Raw genomic sequence first — 19,101 nt, forward strand, 5'->3', positions numbered from 1 at the left:
TTGTACACTGACAGACTAGAGATACGAGGAGGCACGCTGCTCTGACTCACAGCAGCTCACACACGGAGAGGACTCCTCGTGGCTGAGCCCGGCCCCGAGCACCAGAGCTCCTCAAACGGCACCGAGAGGCGGACCATCAAACCCCGGTGACAAGAGGGGGCGAGGGAGGGAGAGACGGGGAGGAGACGCGGGCCGAAGCCTTGAGGAAAAGAGGAAAATAATAATAATAATAATAATAATAATAAAAATTAAAAAAGAGGAAACAAGTCGGTCATGTCAGTGGTGAAGAAGAGGAACTCCAACTCTTCGGCGGACAGGGAGGAGGACAAGCAGGTCACGGAGAGGATGCTGTCCCCGGAGAAGGGGGGCTTCGACCGGGGCGATGCGGCGGGGGGCGACGTGAAGAGCCCCAACAGTGACGCCGCCGTCGCCGCAGGGAAGGGAGAGGAGGACGGGGTCGCCCTGAAGAGGACCATCACCTTGCTGAACGGCGTGGCCATCATCGTGGGCACCATCATCGGCTCGGGCATCTTCGTCACCCCGACCGGCGTGGTGAGGGAGGCCGGCTCGGTGGGTCTGTCCCTGGTCGTGTGGGCGGTGTGCGGGGTGTTCTCCACGGTGGGAGCCCTGTGCTACGCGGAGCTGGGCACCACCATCAGCAAGTCCGGCGGGGACTATGCCTACATCCTGGAGGTGTACGGCCCCCTGCTGGCTTTCCTCAAACTCTGGATCGAGCTGCTCATCATCCGGCCGTCCTCCCAGTACATCGTCGCCTACGTGTTCGCCACGTACCTCCTCAAGCCCATATTCCCGGTGTGCCCGGTGCCGGAGTCCGGTGCCAAGGTGGTGGCCTGCCTCTGCATCCGTGAGTACCCGAGCCAGGCCGGTCCGGGCTTAGCCACGCTTCCCCCTGCCGAGGATGATGCAACTACTTTAGGCGGTGTCGTTTTTTCTTTTGTTGTTTTTTTTTTTTTTTTTTTCTTTTTTCTTTTTCTTTTTTCTATGTGTTTAAATAGTTCACTTCCTGTGTGGAAAAACGGAGCACACCTGTGTGGGATGAAGGGGCGCGCGAGCATACACACCGTATCCAACATACATCTTACGCACCACGTGCGATGCCGCAAACACACACACGCACACGCACGCGCGCGCGCGAGTACAAAAGCATTCACGCCCGCAGCTTTAAAGACAGCGGTGAAAAATGCAGCAATATTACATCAGCTGTTTAATGTTCAGTGAACATGTTTGGTTTTTAATTTCTTCGTTGTAATAATTTATTTAATTTTGCCACTTAAAAAATATAAAAAAAAAAAAACATGCCGATATTAGCACATTTATTCTGAATTTGAAAGCATATAAAATCCATAATATTACTAAATATAAATATTTTAATACATTCAAATGAACTTAATTAGACGAGTTCAACTGTTACATTTGTGATATTTGATCCTTAGTTATAAATTTAAGAATTTGCATGTTTTTTTAGTTTTTACTGTTAATTTTTGCCGCATATTCGATATTCACCTTAAAATACGATCAATTTGAATGATTTTCAAAAACACGCGTTTTTGTCTTTTCTTTTCTTTTCTGCACTTTGTTTTGGAGTTTTAACCAGATTAACTTCATACATGTTGCATCTGACATACAAGCCCCCCCCCCCCCACACACACACACAAACACACATATCTTCAACTCTGCTTTAATACATGATTTCACATGACGCTGTGTGTGTGTGTGTGTGTGTGTGTGTGTGTGTGTGTGTGTGTGTGTGTGTGTGTGTGTGTGTGTGTGTGTGCGGCGGCTACCAACTCTGGTGGCTAATCTTCAGGATGACTGGAGGCTAAATCCTGACTGAGACCACATGACAGAGCTGTGCGGTGTGAGGCTCAGTTATCTGTGTGTGTGTGTGTGTGTGCGTGCATGCCTGTGTTGGGGTAGTCAGGGTCGCTATGGACCTCCGAGCCAGCTCCCCACACACACACACACACACACACACACACACACACACACACACACACACACACACACACAGACCATTAAGTCTATTTCGGTGCAGCTCTTTGTTGCATCTGACCTGCTTCTGTGGGAATTTGTGCGATTCAGATCAGCGTGTGTCCCTTCGATTAAGTTTATGCACACGGCACGCCTTTTAATTGCCCAAGCATTAGCCACTTGTGTGTGTGTGTGTGTGTGTGTGTGTGTGTGTGTCCAGCCCTTCTTACTGTACTCTCTCTCTTTGTCCTTTTCGAACACAGAGCCTCATTGTGCCGTCTCGTCTTTTCTGTTGTGGCGCCGACCTGATTTAGGAGCTTTGCAAGAACCTGCTGCTTTAGTTAATCACTTTTAATGGGGTCCCGGGTTTTAATGGCCACTTCAGCGATTCTAGTGTGTGTGTGTGTGTGTGTGTGTGTGTGTGTGTGTGTGTGTGTGCGTGTGCGTGTGTGTGTGTGTGCGTGTGCAGGACCGGCACTGCGTATGAGCGTTTAAAAAAAGTTTTGTACAATTTTTTTTTTAATGTTTTCGGGGAGGACGGGACGAAGAAATAAACTTTCTAATCCACAATGTGACTTTACAAAAAAAGTCGAGAACCAGAAGCTCCAAAACGTTAAAAAAAAAAAAAAAAAAAAGTGTTTGATTATTTTAAACATTAAAAAAAAAAAAACATCTGCGGTAGAAACGAATGCTCCTTCTTAAAGTGCCCGCCTCTCTCTTGCCTCCGTCTCCACAGTGCTGCTGACCTTCGTGAACTGCTACAGCGTGAAGGCGGCCACCAGAGTGCAGGACTTCTTCGCCGCCGCCAAGCTGCTGGCGCTCGGGCTCATCATCATCATCGGCTTCATCAAGATCGGCCAAGGTACCGCAGATAGACTAACTCACTCAGTGTGTGTGTGTGTCGCACGGCCGCTCTGGAGGGGCGGACCAATCGGCGAGCGGTGTCGCTGGTTAACCTGCGTTTGTCCCGCCCCCTTTCCTTCACTGTGATTGGACGGCTGGTGACGAGCGGAGCGGCGATATTTTTAATTTCTTGTTGACCGGTAAAAAAAAATAAAAATAAAAAATAAAATAAAATCGGTAGACGCTGAGCACCTGGTCAAGAATTAAAACAATTTTAATAAATATGCTGTACTCAGGAAAAAAAACACACTTTGATGGGAGGTGTCGAGTTTCGGCGCGTGCTGATTGGTTCAAATTAAACCGAGGTCGATGCCCACTTGGACGAACGACTGCAAACCGGAGGGTTGTTGGTATTCAAGCGGTGAAAGTGTGTTCTCGTTCACACCGGGTTAAATCCATAAATTCACACGCCAGGCTGATGTTAACATGAAAAGACGAGCATTATGGTTTTTGTTTTTGTCAAAGACTTTTAGATGAATAAAAGAAGCTCTTTGAAGTTGCGTCCAAGTCACATCACCGTTAGTTTGAGGAATCCACCTCGACAGGAAACGATTCAAAACTTGAAACTCTGAAAAGAAACAGTCGTTATTTCATAACTTTTGGGTTTTCAAATGACAAATTTGGACGTTTTGCAAGTTGCAAACGTGTTTCCTGTCAAAGTCATACATTCATGTAAAAAAAGCGTTTTTCATGATTATTCGGTGTTCCTCTTTTGTTTATTCAAATGCAAGTAAAATACAAATCCAAAAACACGCAAAGCTGCATAGGACACTCAGTAGATTCAGTAACACATGCGGGAAACACCAGCTGAAACAGGAAGTGGTTAGCTCAACTGAGAGCTGCTGGCACTGCCTCCTTTTTATCCTCTTTTATGGAGCTTCAGTTGGTGAATTTGATTATTTAATTTCTCCGTGACATCCAGTTCCTAGTTGCTGCGCAGGAAGACTGAATGTTTAGTATTTGTTTGTTCTGATAAACAACAAACAAAATCAAATTATAATTTTCTTGGTGCGGCCTCAATCACACACACACACACACACACATTCAATTTTTTTTTTTCTTTTTTAATCTCTTTGATCCGATGCGATCGCACCACATCCTCATTACGGCCGCGAGACGCAGGCAGAGGAAAAAAAAAAAAAAAAACAGCACAATGACTCCTCAGTCGAGTTCGTTTTGGCCGTAGACGTCCACTCATTAGCGACGTCTGGACGAACCCATCGGCCCGAATTCGCTCTCTGAAAGGTGCGTTGTTAACACGGGCCGGCGTGAAGCCCGTCTGCTTCCTGTCTGAACAGAAAACAAAGAGGTACATTAGATCTGGGAGGTTTTTTTTGGGTTTTTTTTTTTTCCCGCTCATAAAAAAAGAAGAAGAAAACTAAAACATGAACCTGACCTGCTCCCTCCAGCTGTGTTTTTTTTTCTTCCTCTTCTATCCGGAGCGCTGAAACATGACCTCTGACCTCTCCGACCCCGACAACCGGACTTGAACTTTTAGCCGAAGGTTCGACTTTTGCTGACTCCGCATTTTATCGTCGTAGTTTTAACAAGAACACCAAACGGATAAATTAACCAAACTGTCTGAAATTTCAAATAACTGTAAAAAAAAACAAAAAAAACAACAACAAAAAAAAACAGTTTTGAGGTCTTTTTTTTTTTTTGGTGATTTACGTACATTTCCCTTCATGAAGTAGATTGTTTTGTTTGTAAGGAATCAGAATTTCAGATCACAACAGCAAAGAGACAAAAGTAGGGACTTGCTTTAGCTTTTATTACATTCAATTTATATGCAAATAATCCATAATAAATATATATATATATTTTTTATAAGAGCCCGACATTTACAAGTAGAGTTTTGAAGCGTTAACGGACGGTGGGCGGAGACTTTTGAAGCCCCGCCTCCCGCCCGATCCAAAAATGTGAGCAAAATCAGACAAACTAGATTTAAAAATGAAAAAAAATAAAACAATTTTTTTTTTTTTTATTTAAACATTTTTTTAATGTAGTTTTGAATTGACTCAGAAATGTTTTTTTTATAATGTTTGCGTTAAAATTTCACCCTTAAAAAGTACGAACTGTTTGCAGGTAGTATGTAAACATGCTATTTCATCATAAAAAGAAAAAGGACGTGATTTGGACCGAGTACGCTTTCTTCTTCTTCTTCTTCTTCTTCTTCTTCTTCTTCTTCTTCTTCTTCTTCTTCTTCTTCTTCTCCCTTTTTGTGGGCGGAGCTTCAGCGCCACCGACTGCCTCGTCGACTCGGCCGATGTGAACCTATCGTCCGCCGCGCAAAGGATTGTGGGTCAGAACAGCCAGAGCAGCACGCTTGGCCTGCATACGGCAAAAATACGAGCGGGGGTAGTAGGAACATCCTGGTACTTTTACGTTTAACATACTGGGACGTATTAAATCCAGACACACTGGAAAACCTGTAAAGCATCATATTTAGGACGCTTCTGCATCGGTTATCCAACCTTGAAAGGTCCGTTTGAGGGTTAAGGATGTCAGCGAGTATCCGTGTGTGTGTGTGTGTGTGTGTGTGTGTGTGTGTGTGTGTGTGTGTGTGTGTGTGTGTGTGTGTGTTCGCGGAGCTCGGAGCCTCATAAGGTCAGAGCCTGCCGGTGTCTCAGATTAAAGAGCAGTGTAATCTGATTAGCTCCAGTAAGGCTCCCGCTCCCTCAACCTTCATCCCGTCACTCTCCATCTGTAACAACAGCGTCGCCCTCCCTCCTTCTCTCGTCTTCATCTTCCTAAGCACATCTTGTTGTCTGTTAGCGGTTGAAGGTGAATCACCGCCACCTTCTGGCGGTAGAAGCGCATTACTTTAAGTCGCCGGTAAAAACAAGAGAAATGACACCGATACGATCATTGCATCAACTGTGATTTTTTTTTATGACTTTTTGAGAATTATGACCCGTTTAATTTTTTTAAAATTTGTAGTTAGCAGTTTACGCTGCTTTTATGATTGTTTCCGAAGTGCTTTAAAACTGCAATACCACCGAGTACCACCAGAGGGTCAGCTCCAAAAAGCTCCATAGACTCCCATTCAATTTCTCTCATGAAATACAAAGTCATTCTTTCTGATTTCATTTTCTGTTGGTTCATCTGGGGAAAAAAAAATAATTCGATGAAGAAGAGGTATGTTTGGGGGGGTGTCTGTTTGATTGACAGGCCTGTGGTGCAGTCAGGTTTCTGCTATAGGTGGGCGGGGCATCTGTGTCCTGATTCACTGCATGCTCCGTCCCCAGCTCGTCCAAATATGGTCACGTCTGACTCCAAAATAGCAAAGATGACGACGTCACGGTCGATTAGAACGACTTCAACTTCATTGCACGAGTCCCTGATCGATGCGCCCGCTTCAGAGTGTTTTTACTTTTCTGAAAAGATGAAGAATTTCATTCATTTCAGTCTGAATGTTCTCACTGAATCCTCGTCAGACTCCTTTTAATGGCCGAATCCTTCAAGTTCACTTCGGTTTATTCAGTCCATGTTGGCATGTGTGCACTCGTGTGTGTGTGTGTGTGTGTGTGGATATTTCATTGTGTGTGTGTGTGTGTGTCTCACTTTCACTGCCTGGCACCGGTGTCATGTGACCAGCCGATGCGTGGTGGAAAGTAATGAGGCGAAGGAAGAAACAAAGCAGATTTAAAAGAGTGGAGTTAGAAAAAAGAAAAAAAAGAAACATATTTGTGAACTTTAGAGGTTTCTCCGCATTGCTGGCAAACACGAGGAATTCTGGTCTTAATCCGGCGAAACAAAACACATCTCGCTGAATGAAGGAGCTCGTTCCGTGTTTTCTTGTTAATGAGAGTGCGAAAGAGTCAATAAAGATGCAGCTGAATTCGTTTTTATTTCCTCCTGAAGAAATGAAGTGCCTGTAAGACTTTTCTCTGAAACACTTGTGTTACCACCGACAGATCAAACAGACACGCCCCTCAAAAACAGGGTTTTTTTTAAGCTTATTTTCTAATGAATGAGGGATTATTTTTAGTTCGACCTCGAGAAAACTAAAAAGAAGGAACGCCTTTAGCTAACAACACCGAAACAAAGTTATTGACTTTGTATTTCATGAGAAGTTGAATGGAAGTTCTCTCCCTGTTCTCGTCCTACCTCAACGACCTCACCTACCGGGTAACTTGGTGAGGATCTATGTCTGAACCTTGTCCTCTCACTACTGGTGTCCCTCAAGGCTCCGTCCTGGGTCCCCTCCTCTTCTCTCTCTACACCGACTTTCTCGGCTCTGTCATTCACTCGCATGTCTTTTCCTACCACAGCTATGCTGATGACACCCAACTAATCCTCTCTTTTCCCTGATCTGAAACACAGGTAGCAGCATGAATCTCTGCCTGTCTGACTGACATCTCTCAGTGGATGTCCTCACACCACCTGAAAATCAACCTCCACAAGACTGAACTGCTCCTCCTTCCAAGGAAAGACTCTCCCACCCTTGACCTGACTACTACCTTCAACAACTCTGTTATCCCGACCCTGACTGCTAAAAACCTCGGTGACACTCGACAGTCAACTCTCTCTTACTGCCAACATCACTGCAACAACACGTTCCTGTAGATACATGCTGCACAACATCAGGAGAATACGTCCTCTTCTCACTCAGAAGGCGGTGCAGGTTCTGGTCCAGGTTCTGGTCCAGGTTCTGGTCCAGGTTCTGGTCCAGGTTTTGGTCCAGGCTCTGGTCCAGGTTCTGGTCATCTCACGCCTAGACTACTGTAACTCCCTCCTGGCAGGTCTACCTGTTAGTACCATCCAACCTCTGCAGCTCATCCAGAATGCCGCAGCTCGACTGGTCTTTAACCTCCTAAATTCACTCACACTACTCCGCTCCTTCTCCTCCTCCTTCTCCTCCTCCTCCTCCTCCTCCTCCTCCTCCTCTACATCCAGGACATGGTCCAACCTTACATCCCAGCCCGTTCACTCCGCTCTGCTTCTACCAATCGGCTTGTTGCTCCTCACTGAGCTAAACACTCAACAAAATCCCGACTGTTTGCTGTCCTGGCTCCTAAATGGTGGAATGAGCTCCCCACCGACATCAGGACAGCAGAAACTCTGAACATCTTCCACCACAAACTAAAAACACACCTCTTCAGACTTCACCTTGAACAGTAGAACTTTAGTAGCTTAAAATGTCACTTACTGATAGAACTTTGTAGTTTGGCTTTCTCGAAAGAAATTGTATTTTCTTGATTCCTGTTGTTCTGGGTTTTGTACCCTCATGGTTGAAATGCACTTATTGTAAGTCGCTTTGGATAAAAGCGTCAGCTAAATGAAATGTAATGTAATGTAATGAGTCTATGGGGGCTATTTGGAGCCGACCCTCTAGTGGTACTCGGTGGTATTGCACTTTAGTGGTATTGCACTTTATTGGCCTAATTTTTCAGACCCAGAAAAGCTACGTTCACTTTTGATATCCACTCAACGGTAACGTGGACTACTGCCCTGCCTGAACAAGTCAGGAACAGGTTATTGACAACATGTGTGTCAATTAATGTAACAGAAGACTAAATTACACTTAACTACACCTGCGATGCCAGTAGAGCAATGTTAAACCTGCACACACACGTCGACTGAATGCTACAACAAATTCTCCCTCAATGCAGAAACCTCCCATCTGAGAATAAAGGAACTGATGAGTCATTGATGAGTCAGACTTCACCTGAATGTGTAGGTGAAGTCTTCACCGAAGCTGCAGGAGGAACAGGATATTTGACGAGCAAAGACGAGGGCAAATAAGGCCGGAGGTGGAATGAGGTCACGTTTTATTGGGATGTGTGGTTTCTCAACTGGTTTAAAAAAAAATAAGTTTTTAAAAAAAAAAAAAAAGCAGCACCATCCTTTTCGCAGATATTCTTCAGTAAAGCACATTTTCCTGACCTGGAGAATAACCAGTGGATTGATATACAGTTTACCATCTCAGCTAACCCTTATTCACACAACACACACCATGCCATGTATTTTTAAATTAAGTCTTTAATTTGCAGATTCATGATTTTGTATTCATGGTTTTGATTTCGAAATAGCAGGATGGCGACGGACAACATCCGAAGTCGTTGTTGGTTTGCCGCTTGGTTTGGTCGCAGAAAGACACGTGTCAGTGTTGCCGTGTCGTATATTTAATTATCAGTTTATCGTTGGTTGATTAATCCATAAGAACCGGATAAATTCAACGGGGTTCAACCACAACTGTCAAATAAATGTTGTACGGTAAAAACATCTGGAGTTGAGGTTATAGACTGTAAATAAAAGTAGCTTCCGGGTCTGAGAAATGAGGCCGATGTGGAAGTGTTTTAAGCTGCAGTACCACCGAGGGCCAGTAGAGGTCGGCTCCAAAAACAACAAGAGATTTAAAAACCCGGACCCGGCACAGCACCCCCGCCAGGCCGGTACGTAGACCACGCAGGACAAACCCATCTGTCTGGTCGTAGGTATGAACACGTGAGACGGTCCGGGCAGACAGACAGCCAAGTAATCTGTTTTTTTTTTTTTTTTTTTTCCCACACTGCACGGCGGCTTATTGCTAAAACCCTCCCAGTACCAACAGAGCCCGGGGATGTTGGTTTAGCAACCGTCGCCGTGTCTGAGAATGTGCGTGCACGTCGCCGGGAGCAGGAATGTTGAACAGATCCACAAAAACCGGCAGAAAAACCCGGTGGTCGGAGGAGAAGCCGGTCCCGTAAATCCTCGCAAAACAGTCCCGAGTATTCTCCGTCCTCCTCCACCGACGTCGGCGTACCTTTCAACCTCCTTTCGGACTTCTTCACACCGCGGGAACGAAATCGCTCAATGACCAAATAGCAAAAGTCTGCATCATAACAAGTGCGACTTTAAAGATTTATTAGCGTCTTGAAAACTGTTAATCTGTGAAATTAGAAGTGTAGAAGTGCTACTGTTGTTTTGTAGTTTGTAAAATCATCCTGCAAACTTCCCTTTCGACTTCGTTACGTACGGAGGCCCCGAGGGGTCAAAAAGCATTTCAGAAAACAGTGTTGGTGAAATAATGTCACGGCCATTTAAAGGCATTCAAAGTCTCTTGAAACGTTTTCCTTTTCCAATGAATAAAACTTTAAAGCTTCATGACGGTGTTGATATGCATAAGAAGATATTTTAGTGGTTTTAAGCACCGAAACAAATATTGTTTTACATCTATTTTATTTATTTTTTGAAGCTTTTCTTTGGAGCTCTACCAACAGCAGCCTGTCGGTTTCTTTAAGACGTCTCTTCTGATTGGCTGACTCTCTTCTGATTGACGCGAGTGTTGAGTTTGTGACATCACAAACTTATGGGAGTCCCACACGGCCTTTTGACACTTTATGTTCATACAGTGCTTAGACCTGTTTTAATTTAGACATGGGACCTTTAAGCAGATTAAAAATAAAAAGTCAGGTACAGCTACTTAAAGAATAAATTAAAGGATAAATTTCCGGTTTATTTTAACGTGACGTCACGCTCGAGGGTCGAGCTCGAGCTCCCTGAAGCTTTTTCCCAAAAAAACAAACGTTTAAATTAATTCATGTAAAAACAAAACAAAACAAAAACATTTTTCTGGAAAGTTCGTGCTTCATTTTTACACCGTTTGCTCGCTGTCTTGTTGCGTCTCCTCAAACAGATTCCACGTGAACAGAAAATATGAGGTTATATTAAAAAACAAACTGTAAAGATCCTTTAATGAAGACTTTTTCTCTCTCGATGCCTCGGGTCGGTCTGCGTTTCTTATTATTGACCGTCTTAACTCCAGCGATTCTCCAGACCGGCACTGATCCGCATACCAAGATGGATTTAAGGAGGAATATTCGTCTTTCCCTCTGTGGGCTTTTTTGTTGTTGTTGTTGTTGTTGTTTTCTGTGTTGTTTCATTTATTGTCTGGCAGGTTGGATGCGTATTTATTTATTTATTTGTCTCTTTTTATCCATTTCTTCTTCTTCTCCTCCTCCAGGCGGCACGGACGGACTTCTCCCGGAGAATTCCTTCAAGGGCTCCAAGTATGAGTTCGGCAGCCTCGGCCTGGCGCTCTACAGCGGCCTGTTCGCCTACGGTGGCTGGTGAGTTCAACATCAGGACCAACCAGAGTCCCTCAATCAAAATGGATGGAAATGGATCACGCTTTGGTGTAAATTAGTAGCGTGACATCATCTTCCGCAAGTTTCCGCTGAAATTGAAATAGTCGTTTAACTCCTTTTATTTCGCTCTAAAAATGCAAAGAACGTCTTTCTTTGTCGACAATAGTCTGATATCGGGTCAAAAAGATTCCTCTTTGTTCTGAGTTTTTTTTAGTTTTTTTTTTAAATTCTTGGACATATACAGACCGATAATACAATATTTAATACCTTTTAATACGAGCCCCAAAAGTGCTTCACATCAGAGCAACATAAAAAAATTAAAAAAAATCTTACAAACAGAACAGTAAGTTAAAAAAAAATGAATAAGGTAAAACTAAGTTAAATCAAAATTAAGGATTTAAAACCGCAACAATAAAACCACGATTTTAAGAATCAAATAAATAAAACTCAGGAAAAAAAAAAAAAAACACCAGGGATGGAAACAATAATTTACAGTTTCATATCGGGATGATAAACATCACTAGAAAGCCAAATTTGAAAGACAGGACTTTAGTTTTCTTTTAAAAAGAAGAGGAGGCGCTGTAACCGGACATGTTGTGGGACACGAGGAATATTTAAAAGAAATCTGGTAGGAAGATAAAACATCTGTTTTTATTCTGTAACCGGATCGGATTTTTTTTTGGCCTCTTCCAGGAACTACTTGAATTTCGTTACGGAGGAGATGATCGAACCCTACAAGTGAGTTCAAACCCTTTTAAAAACTGCCATATGTTTAAAGTACTGCGTGTTTTTACAGAAGGTTGATTGACAGGCGGCCATTGTTTCCCCCCCCCCCCTTCAGAAACCTTCCTCTAGCGATCATCATCTCTCTGCCCATCGTGACGGCCGTCTACGTTCTCACCAACCTGGCGTATTTCACCACGCTGTCGCCCGACCAGATGCTCAGCTCGGAGGCCGTCGCCGTGGTGAGCGCGCACTTTTGTATAAAATCAAATGAAATAAACAGTTTACCATCAACCCAACTTTAACTTTCCGTTGGCACGGCGACTGAAGGATTGAAATTCAACGTTTGTTTCCCGACCATAAACGTTGGCGTACTTGAGTGTAATTTTATGCAACTTTCTGTGTTTTGTGTTTTGTGTGTGCGTGTGCGTGTGCGTGTGTGTGTGTGTGTGTGTGCGTGTGCGTGTGCGTGTGCGTGTCCTGCAGGACTTCGGTAACGTCCACCTGGGTCCCATGGCGTGGATCATCCCCGTGTTTGTAGGTCTGTCCTGCTTCGGATCGGTCAACGGCTCGCTGTTCACGTCATCCAGGTAACACACACACACACACACACACACACACACACACACACACACACACACACACACACACACACACACACACACACACAAGGAAGCACCTCCATAAACACCCAGAATCTCGTCTCAATATTATTATTATTATTGTTATTATTATTATTATTATTATTATTATTATCATTATTATTAATAATGAGGTGTTGATGTGTCAGGTTGTTCTTCGTGGGCTCCCGGGAGGGTCACCTGCCCAGTCTGCTGTCCATGATCCACCCGACGCTGCTGACGCCGCTCCCCTCGCTCATATTCACCGTACGTGCTCCTTTTTTTTTTTTTTTCTAATCGTATATAAAATGATAATGAATTCAAATTAGAATCGCAGAGATCTTGGTTTTTGTCGTTGTTGTTGTTCTCTTTGGCGACACCTGTGGCGATAAGCAGTCATTGCAGCTGTTTTAATTTTTTTTATTTTCTATTTCACTTGAGATGTTGTTTGTTTTTCTTTGGATTGCCACTTTTTTTTTATCCTTCATCCCCATCTTCTTCATCATCGTCATCTTTTTCTTGTTCTTCTTCATTATCTTCCTCTTCATCGTTATCTTCTTTTCTTCATCGTCATCTTCTACATCGTCTTCTTCTTCATCGCCATCTTCTTCATCGTCATCTTCTTCTGCTTCATTGTCATCTTCGTCTTCATCGTTATTGTCTTCATCGTCATCTTTTTCATTATTTTCTTCATTGTCATCTTTTCGCCATCTTCATCGCCATCTTCTTCTTCATCGTCATCTTCATCATCATCTTCTGCTTCATCTTCGTCTTCATCGTTATTGTCTTCATCATCATCTTCATCGTTATTTTCTTCATTGTCATCTTCGTCATCTTAATAATCGCCATCTTTTCATTTGTCATCTTATTTTCATCTTCATCTTCTTCTTGTTCTTCTTCTTCTTCATCTTCTTCTTGTTCTTCTTCTTCTTCATCTTTTTCTTGTTCTTGTTCTTGTTCTTCATCTTCTTCTTGTTCTTCTTCTTCTTCATCTTTTTCTTGTTCTTGTTCTTCTTCTTCATCTTCTTCTTGTTCTTCTTCTTCATCTTTTTCTTGTTCTTGTTCTTCTTCTTCTTGTTCTTCTTCTTGTTCTTCTTCTTCATCATCTTCTTCTTTTTCTTGTTCTTCTTCTTGTTCTTCTTCTTCTTCTTCTTCATCTTTTTCTTGTTCTTGTTCTTGTTCTTCTTCATCTTTTTCTTGTTCTTCTTCTTCTTCTTGTTCTTGTTCTTGTTCTTCTTCTTCTTCTTGTTCTTGTTCTTGTTCTTCTTCTTCTTCTTCTTCTTCTTCTTCTTCTTCTTCTTCTCCTCCTGAATAAATAAACATGAAATCATGAACATGACCTGACGTCGTCAATGATGAACGTCAGACAGGTGATCTGTGTGTGTTTCTGTGTTTCTTCCCTCCAGTGTCTGATGACGCTGCTCTACGCCTTCTCCAACGACATCTTCTCCGTCATCAACTTCTTCAGCTTCTTCAACTGGCTCTGCATCGCCTTGGCGATCGTCGGCATGATGTGGCTCCGTTATAAGAAGCCCGAGCTGGAGCGGCCGATCAAGGTGAGTCGGACGTCCCGTCACACACAGGAAAGAAATGAGGTGCAGAATAAAACAAGATAAAATGCATAAAATTAAACACAAATACAGTTCAAATATAAAATAAGCAATATGAGACAGCTGCTATAACAGGAGGCTTCTTCTGTGTGTGTGTGTGTGTGTGTGTGTGTGTGTGTGTGTGTGTGTGTGTGTGTGTGTGTCACTTATTGTTTTAATTGTCCAGCCCGCATGTGAGGCATTTAGGGGACGTCTGTTAATTGGAGCTCTCAAGTGAAAATAACCTGGGTGACACTCTCCCCCCTCTAAAGTGCATGGAAGCTGAAAGGCCTTAATGTTTAACGTAAAAAAAAAAAAAAAAGACCAAACATCTTTCAAAGAACAGGATCGACGTTCGCGTCTCCGTTCGTTTGAGCTACTTTTAAGTCCTGAAACCGCGAGAAGGAATAACGACGTGAAAGAGGAAGGAGAGCGAACTATGGAGGACGGACTTGGACTTTTTTTTGTTTTTTTTGTCACCGCTGACTCCGGTTCGCTTCGGCAGACAAGAAAAACGTTGCCGGTCTGCCGGCCAAACAAAGATCCATTCAGATGAAAAGAGACTGATCGCTGATTAAAGGACAGAAGAGGAGCTGGATGCTTGTCAGCTGCTGTCGGTGTGTGTGTGTGTGTGTGTGTGTGTGTGTGTGTGTGTGTGTGTGTGTGTACTTGTAGTCCTTACGTTGTGGGGACTTGGATTTGTTTAGTCCTGTTTTTCTAGGAGAGGAAAATCAAGTAAAAAAAAAAAAAAAAAAAGAAAGTCGTGTCAATCTTTACACTTTTGAAACAGGGAAGATAGATTTGTTGGTCCGTGTGTGTGTGTGTGTGTGTGTGTGTGTGTGTGTGTGTGTGTGTGTGTGTGTGTGTGTGTGTGTGTGTGTGTGTGTGTGTGTGTGAGACAGTGGTGGCTCTGTCTCTGTGCTGACCTCTCTCTCTCTCTCTCTCTCTCTCTCATTCACTCTCCCACTCTACTTCTCTCTCTCTCTCCTTTTCTTTTCTTTGTCAGTCACATTCCTGCTGCTCAACAGAGCTGCACTGGAGAATCACACTTAGGTTTATTAATTTATTAAAGAGCATCAGCAGCATTCATCTGCGCTCTGCTCTGAGATATCTATATATATCCGGTAGATATCTGCTCGATAACTTCTCTGTTTTTGGTTCCCTCTTTGCTCTCGGTATCTGCAAACAGAAAAGTTAGTGGCATGAAGGTTAAAAGCAGCTCATCCCACTCCTTTCCTGAAGGGGGCGCTGAGGAGCTCTTCACTCACTCTTCTTCTTCCTCCCCCCTGCAGGTGAACATCCTGCTGCCGGTGAGCTTCGTGCTGGCCTGCCTCTTCCTCATCGTCGTCTCCATCTGGAAGACCCCCATCGAGTGCGCCATCGGCTTCGGCATCATCGCCACCGGACTGCCCGTCTACTACGTCGGCGTGTACTGGAAGAACAAACCCAAGTGGATGCTGCGTGGAATCTGTGAGTACATCACGAAAAAAAACAAAAGACAAATATTTAATGAGAGAAGTTTGAATGGGAGTCTATGGAGCCGGAGTTTTTTTGTTGTTTTGTTTCGGTAGCCTACCTCCAGTGGCCGTCGGTGGTATTGCAGTTTAAGTCGCTTCCTTGTCGGCCTTCATGAAGCTACGTCCACTTGTATAGACAGATTTTGTCCCCCAAGTATTTGAAACCATAGCGGATGGAAACCGGCTTTAATTCACTCGTTTCTTTTGGAGTATTTTCTTGAAGTTCATTTAAATGTTGTAAACACGACTCTCTCTCTCTCTCTCTCTCTCTCTCGTGTGTTTTGACAGTCTCCACCACGGTCTGGTGTCAGAAGGTGATGGAGGTCGTGCCTCAGAGGTGCTAGAAGGCCCCGCCCACTCACTTCAGCCAGTGGCCAATCAAATTGCACCGACAGCGATCTCTGGGCTCTGACATCACACCCGATGAAGCTTGACCTCCGTTAACCCACTTTCACCCTCTCTCTCTCTCTCTCCCCTACACACACACACACACACACACACACACACACACACACACACACACACACACACACACACACACACACACACACACACACCCCCTGTCTGCAGGGTGCTGATATGGACCTGATGAAGGCGTCTGAAGCTCTTTAACCAGTTTTTCCTGTTGTTTCTCATGTTACTGACATTATTTGACTATTTTGTTTTAGTCTCTACCATTTGTAGTTATTGCATTGTTGTTGTTGTTGTTGTTGTTTTTTTTCCGTTTTTTGTTTCTACAATGCATTTTAATGAGTTGTTTAAACACAATTTTCACGTGAATACGTTCATGTGAAACATCCTCTCGTCAGAAAACCTGCTGTATTTTGTAGCAAGTTGTGCCTTACGTGGCAAAAACGAGGTCGAAACAGCCGACGACGTGCGACCGCAGTCTTAAAAAACCCGCTGTTTCAATAAATCAGAGGCGTCGCAAAGCGGGATTAACGACGTCACACGTTCGTGAAGATTCGAGGATTCGGGTCAGTCAGATTTCTTTGTTTTATATATATATATATATATATATATATATATATATATATATTCCATCACACATAGTCTTGCTGCCGTGTTTGACTTCACAGCAGCTCGGTAAACTGAGCCAACTTTGCTTAACTAGAAGAGCCAGAAAAAAACAAAAAAATTTTTTTTTGCTTTTGTGGAAGCAAACGAGCGTATTATGTGCCGCCTACTGAAGTCGCCTCGCAGGGTTTCGAGTCTTTTCTTTTTCAATCTCCGAGATGGGAAACAGTATTTTCAGTCCAAAAGTGGAACAAAATCGTGTTTCGGGGTCGGCGATGTCAGGATCAATATCTCGCCACACAACGAGCCCCCGACGTCGCTGCAGCACAGAGAGTGTTTCAGACTGATGAAGCCGACTGTAGCGCACACTTTTGTTTTGTTTGTTTTGTTTGTTTTGCGTTGTGGATGTTTGTTCTGAAGTTTGTGTGTGGGGGGGGGGGGAGGGGGGGAGTTAGTTCTGGGACACACACACTTCCTCCGTATTATTTACTACGTACACTTTTGTCACTGTTCGACACCTCCGTTACATTCTCCGCTGTGTTTCCGTGTGTTTTTGGGATGTTTGAGGGGTGAAAGGTCAAAAGAGGATCACATGCTTTTGTTGTTCTTCTGTTTTGTTTTTAAGGTGGGGGGGGGGGGGGGTGGTGGGGGGGTTGAAGTACACAAGGAGAACCTTCTCAGATCACATTACGAACCGTTGGTTTTTCATTTCTCATTTACACTGCGAAAGTTACGACAACAACAATCAAGGTTTGTGATGTATTACTAATGTCAACACCCCCCCCCCCCCCCCCCCCCACACACACACACACACACACACCCCTCCTGGCAACGATGGACCAAAAGTACACGCTACCGTGGCGGCGCCGTCTCCGTGGAGACAGCGTGAGCACGGCGGACGCCGGAGGGGTTAATGTGTACGTTGTTGTTGTTGTTGTTGTTGTTGTTTTTGTTTTTATTAGGGGTAGAACCTTTCTAACACTTCAGCCATCGCAGAGCCGGTGGGAAACTAACACGGATAGAACCGTAGAAAAGTTTATTTATTTATTTTTAGGAACGTTTGATGTTTTATTGTTATTTTAGTTCCTCTAATTTGTTTACAGCGCAATTTGTGAAAAGTACTTTTCAAATAAATTTTGAGGTTTTTTTTTTCCACTCTTGTGTTCTCTTGTGTTTGTTTTTGATAGTTTCATGTTATTTCTTGATTTTTTTGTTCTTATTATTTAATCTCTTATTATTTATCATCTAATTTAAAATTAGTTTTTTTCGTGGATAAAGCCGCTCTAATCGATATTTTATATGAACGGTGGATGAAATGCCGTGAAAACAATGTGAAAGTCGTCGAGTCCGCAGTTCATTATCGACTCTGCTGCTCCCTTTAACTCCACAGAGCTCTTTATGGTCTTTCAGCTCCTTGTTTTGGTTCATCCTCACCTCGCTCAGCGACCAAGAAAAAAGCTTTTTGAGTTCAGTGAAAAAGTTCTGATAAACGTAGAGCTGCGAAGACAACGTTGGATGTGATGGAACGAAGTGGAGCATTTAGCAGTTAAAGACCAAAACAAAGCTGAAAAGTACATCGTTACGTTTGCTGGGTGTTTAAAATAGGCAAATGTTTGCCGACGTGTTATTGTTGTGTTTGTAGTGCCCCCATGTGGACTAAAAAAATATAACGCAGGATTGAGGAAGATGACGGTGAATATTCGGTTCCAACTCGTCCTTAATTTGACAGCGTTTACAAACGAAGGCTTCAAAGGCTCCAAATATACGCAGCGATTGTTGAATACGTATTAATTTTAAGTTAGCCGCAAGAAAAATAATAAAACGGGCTGCGAGTCTGAACCCAGCTCGGCCGTGAACCTTTTTTTTTTTTTTGAAGACATTTTTAGGATCCGTGTTCATTTTGAAAAGCTTTCAGGTTGCGTTGTTTATCTGCGGTTCAAATTCAGACCAAGTCCGGTCGTGACCCGCTCGGTGCCTTCGTCTCGGTATTCAGCTGCAGCTCTTCCAACTTTTCTGGTTTTGCCTCATTCGGCTGTCGATGCAGAAGAGAAATCCTTCAGAGTGAAGCGAAGATTTGTTCCTTCGCTCGCGCTGCTCGACGTGAACATCCGACCGAGTGCTTCTTTTCAAGCCTCGCAGAAAGAAAAAAAAGTGCCGACGCTCAAAGTTCTCCGAGCGTCCCATCAAACGTTTTTTTTTTTTTTCAAGTAGCCGCAAATTCCTGCTTCCTACTTCTGTTCCCGGGGTTGTAGGCTACAGTTGAATGGATGTGGGAGTCTTAAAGCCTTTTTGGGGAGGGGGGGGGGGGCCGGCTGCTTTGTTGCAGCTGCAGTCATTGTGATGGGAACACTCGGACGCTTTCAGACCAAACAGAGGAACGACTCTCGAGTTGTTTCTTTTACCTTCGGAAACTCGGGTTTGGGAAGGACATCACACCTCCTAGCGTGGCGTTTACCAGATTCAAAACTCACAGGGAGAATATATGTATATATATTTATATATATATATATATTTATACTCACATATATTTATTTATTTATAACAAGACTAAGTTGACAGAGATGAGATTTGAACCACAGTTGAGCTTCAGATGAAGGAAGATTAAACCTGAAAGATGAAATTAACGTCAACAAAAACATCAAATAAGAAGGTTGTGTTAAAATATAAG

The 19,101-nt window shown here is 43.5% G+C and overlaps 1 protein-coding gene across 1 annotated transcript; it reads left to right on the top strand.

The window, feature by feature from the left end:
• Positions 1-17,588, top strand: slc7a5 (solute carrier family 7 member 5). Its single transcript, XM_069172714.1, has 10 exons — positions 1-865; positions 2,729-2,854; positions 10,844-10,949; positions 11,661-11,705; positions 11,809-11,932; positions 12,177-12,280; positions 12,481-12,577; positions 13,717-13,866; positions 15,192-15,369; positions 15,705-17,588. Exons 1-10 carry the CDS (start codon positions 274-276, stop codon positions 15,758-15,760), a joined length of 1,578 nt encoding a protein of 525 aa, XP_069028815.1. The 5' UTR covers positions 1-273; the 3' UTR covers positions 15,761-17,588.
• Positions 17,589-19,101: the final 1,513 nt, after the last annotated feature.

This window comes from Embiotoca jacksoni, unplaced genomic scaffold (assembly GCF_022577435.1).
Source record: "Embiotoca jacksoni isolate LCO1_2020_lvr unplaced genomic scaffold, fEmbJac1.0.p SCAF_55, whole genome shotgun sequence".
Classification (NCBI taxonomy): domain Eukaryota; kingdom Metazoa; phylum Chordata; class Actinopteri; family Embiotocidae; genus Embiotoca; species Embiotoca jacksoni.